At 41.2% G+C, this 2982-nt stretch overlaps 1 protein-coding gene across 1 annotated transcript; it reads right to left on the bottom strand.

Annotated features, from left to right (window-relative positions):
* Positions 1–248: 248 nt before the first annotated feature.
* LOC145980183 (uncharacterized) lies at positions 249–596 on the bottom strand. Its single transcript, XM_083113215.1, has one exon. The coding sequence runs from the start codon at positions 594–596 to the stop codon at positions 249–251; it is 348 nt and encodes a 115-aa protein (XP_082969341.1).
* Between the last annotated feature and the right edge of the window lie 2386 nt (positions 597–2982).

The raw sequence follows: 2982 nt of genomic DNA, 5'->3' as shown, positions 1-2982 counted from the left end.
GTGAATTACTGTGATGGGGGAAGCTTCCGCTCAGGTGCTTTCCTTTAATAGAAGGACGCCAAGGATCCCGGATTCGAATCCCGCTCGGGCTTGGTTGTTTGTGATTGTCCATTCATCAATCTCATCATTTCATCACTCATCGCCTTCTTCACAAATTAGCCAAGAGGCACAAAACGCGAAGTAAAATAAACTAAATCAATCAATCAATCAATCAATCTACTTTTTGACATAACTTTCCAATTTCAATACTAGAGCTTCCAAACATCCTTATCCACTCCATTCACCCATCTTAATTTAAGCCTTCCTCGCTTTCTCTGTCCACCTGGGCTATCCATCATCACTCTCTTTGCAGGGTCACTATCACTCATGCGAATCACATGACCTGCCCATCTTAACCTTGCCGCCTTTATTACACCAATAACTGTTGGTTCTTGATATAAGTCGTAGAGCTCCTTAATAAATCGGTTTCTCCATTTTCCATTATCACATACTGCTCCCAATATTCTTCGCAATATCTTTCTTTCAAAGGTCTCTACTAGCTGTTCATCTTTCCTTGAACTGGTCCAAGTTTCCGCAGCAAGGTCAATAGAGGTCATATCAGTGTCTAACAAAGTGGTAACTTAGTTGTTCTGGACAATATTGTGCTCTTAAAATGTCTCCGTAATCGATATTAGACCCTATCCGCTACTATAAGTCGTGTCTTTACTTCCTCCTGTGAATCATTCTCATATATCACAACAGAACCCAGGTAGGTAAATGAATCATGTCTATCAAAGGTATAATTAGCCATTGTTATGGTCGGTGATGCATTATATCCAGGGGCTTTACCTGCTGCCATGTACTTAGTTTTCCTTTCATTCACCACCAATCCCATCTCTTATCCTTTCCTTTCTTTGGCCAGAAATGCTTCTTCTACTGCATGTAGATATCTTCCTACCATGTCCACATCATTCGCATATGGTAGTATCTGGATTGACTTATTGTATATGGTAAACCTAATTTACACTCGAGCTTCTCTAAGGCAATGTCAAACAACAAACAGGACAGCACATCGCCTTGTCTTAGTCCATTTTCTATTTCAACAGGTTGTCCTCCTACCCTTATCCTACTATTAGATCCCTCCATGGTTATTCTCGTCATGCGCTAGCAAGCGGCGTGGAACCACCCACTCTGGTAGCGACGCGCTGTCCTCGATTGACCTACTTCAGGATTTTCGCGAGCCCACAGAAACATGAGGAAGGCTGAACTACTGCAGCTCCTTATGTTACACAAATTCCAGTTCCCCATATATCGAATAGACAAGCTTGCAGAAAAAGCGGGACATACGGTGGTCCGTCTCCCGCCTTATCATTGTACGTACAATGCAAACGAACTTATTTGGGCACAGGTCAAAGGGCTGGTAGCACAGAGGAACACTTTGCCACCTTTTACACCGTCTAAAGTTTTGCAATTGACAGAACAGGCTATCGGGGATGTGACAGCAGATAGGTGGCGTTCGGCTACAGAACACTAGGAAGATTATTTCTGAAGCATGGAAAAAGGAGGGAGTTGAAGAGCAGCAAATGGAGGATTTTGAAATTTCACTTGGGCGGGATGACAGTAGTAGCTCAGATGAAGATGTTCGTTTACCAACCAACAATGAAGATGATCTTGGGATAGCGCCAGTGCAATGGTAGCCGGTAAGCAAAAACAACTGATTCTTTAACTACTACTTCTGTGCTTTCATTCATTTTTTATGTTTTTACATACAAATAGCTCAAAGCATTAATAACACATGTACCAAATGTTTCATTAATGTTAAGGAAATCGAGTAATTGCCAACCGTTTCTTTGTAATTTATTGAACTCTGTTTTTCCAGAGCCTGTATTCTCATATAGCTCCCAAATTATCTCACCTCACACACCCACATGTGCCTCCCCGATGGCACAGTGGTAGGGTGAGTGTTGTCGTCTTGTAATCAAGCAGTCCTAGGTTTGATACCCTGTCGAGGCACATAGTGGTTGGGATCCCACTTCCAACTGTACGTCCATTCCAGATTACCCGTAGTGTGCATAAAGTGGACTTTAAAACACCAACTCAATCAATCAATTCACACACAATTGATTTGTTCTTGATAAATTCTTCTCCGTAACACAGTAACTCAGTTCTGTAAAATTCTGTTTTAGAGGTGAATTTTTGTAGGTTCCTCAAAATATAATTTAAAAACGTGTTATCGAAACGAAGTTGTACGTAATTTGTTTATAAGTAATTTGCTCTAATTTTCAAGAAATACATTTCATGTGTTCGTTCTGAATCTTGAGCGATCGCGGCGTGACAAAGAAGGCAAAGAGAGGCGGCATGAAATCAAAGGAGAACGATTTGCCACAGTGTTGTTCATAACACAAGACGCATTTTCTTTTGTTGGTAATTGTGATACGATACAACATAAGTAAAAGATGCCGGTAGCTGATGCTTGCAAGGTACCATAATAAAAACACAACAAAGGTTCTTTCAGTGAAGGTTTTCGGTTGCTGTGTAGAGCAGGAAGATAAAATGTTTCATGCTTGCCAGAATATAAAATTCACACGGGAAGTTAACGTCAACCTACAAGAAACTTCAGATTCAAACTTCTAGATTCGTTAATTTATCACTTTACTACGGAAATAACATATATTAGCATACTGATACGTACGTGCTTAATTTCGCGTGACGCTTTTTCCCCGAGCTTGCCAACAGCTGACTAGCCTGTCCGTGTGTTTGTGCGAACGTGGCAACGTAGAAACCCCCCATCCACATGGCAGTCAACGAGGAGACAGAACTTGGTCACGTTCTGCCGTTCTACGTTCTGATTGCACTCCGCTTCTTGTCGCGTCCGTACTGTAATTTTATTGGAATTCCAAGGCCTTCCATTTACCAGATATAGTTGGGCCCAGTTTATACTATCGTATGTGGATTTAAAATCAATAAATAGATTTTGCGTTCCTATCCCAAACTCAAGAGTTT

The sequence above is a fragment of the Lepisma saccharinum genome, chromosome 27 (genome assembly GCF_977018435.1).
Source record: "Lepisma saccharinum chromosome 27, izLepSacc3.1, whole genome shotgun sequence".
Lineage (NCBI taxonomy): Eukaryota > Metazoa > Arthropoda > Insecta > Zygentoma > Lepismatidae > Lepisma > Lepisma saccharinum.
Note: the sequence above shows the minus strand (reverse complement) of the source record. Positions and strands in the feature narration are given on the sequence as shown.

What these genes read in the sequence shown, in the direction of transcription:
- LOC145980183 (XM_083113215.1), bottom strand. Translation starts at nt 596, where the DNA reads ATGACCTCTATTGACCTTGCTGCGGAAACTTGGACCAGTTCAAGGAAA.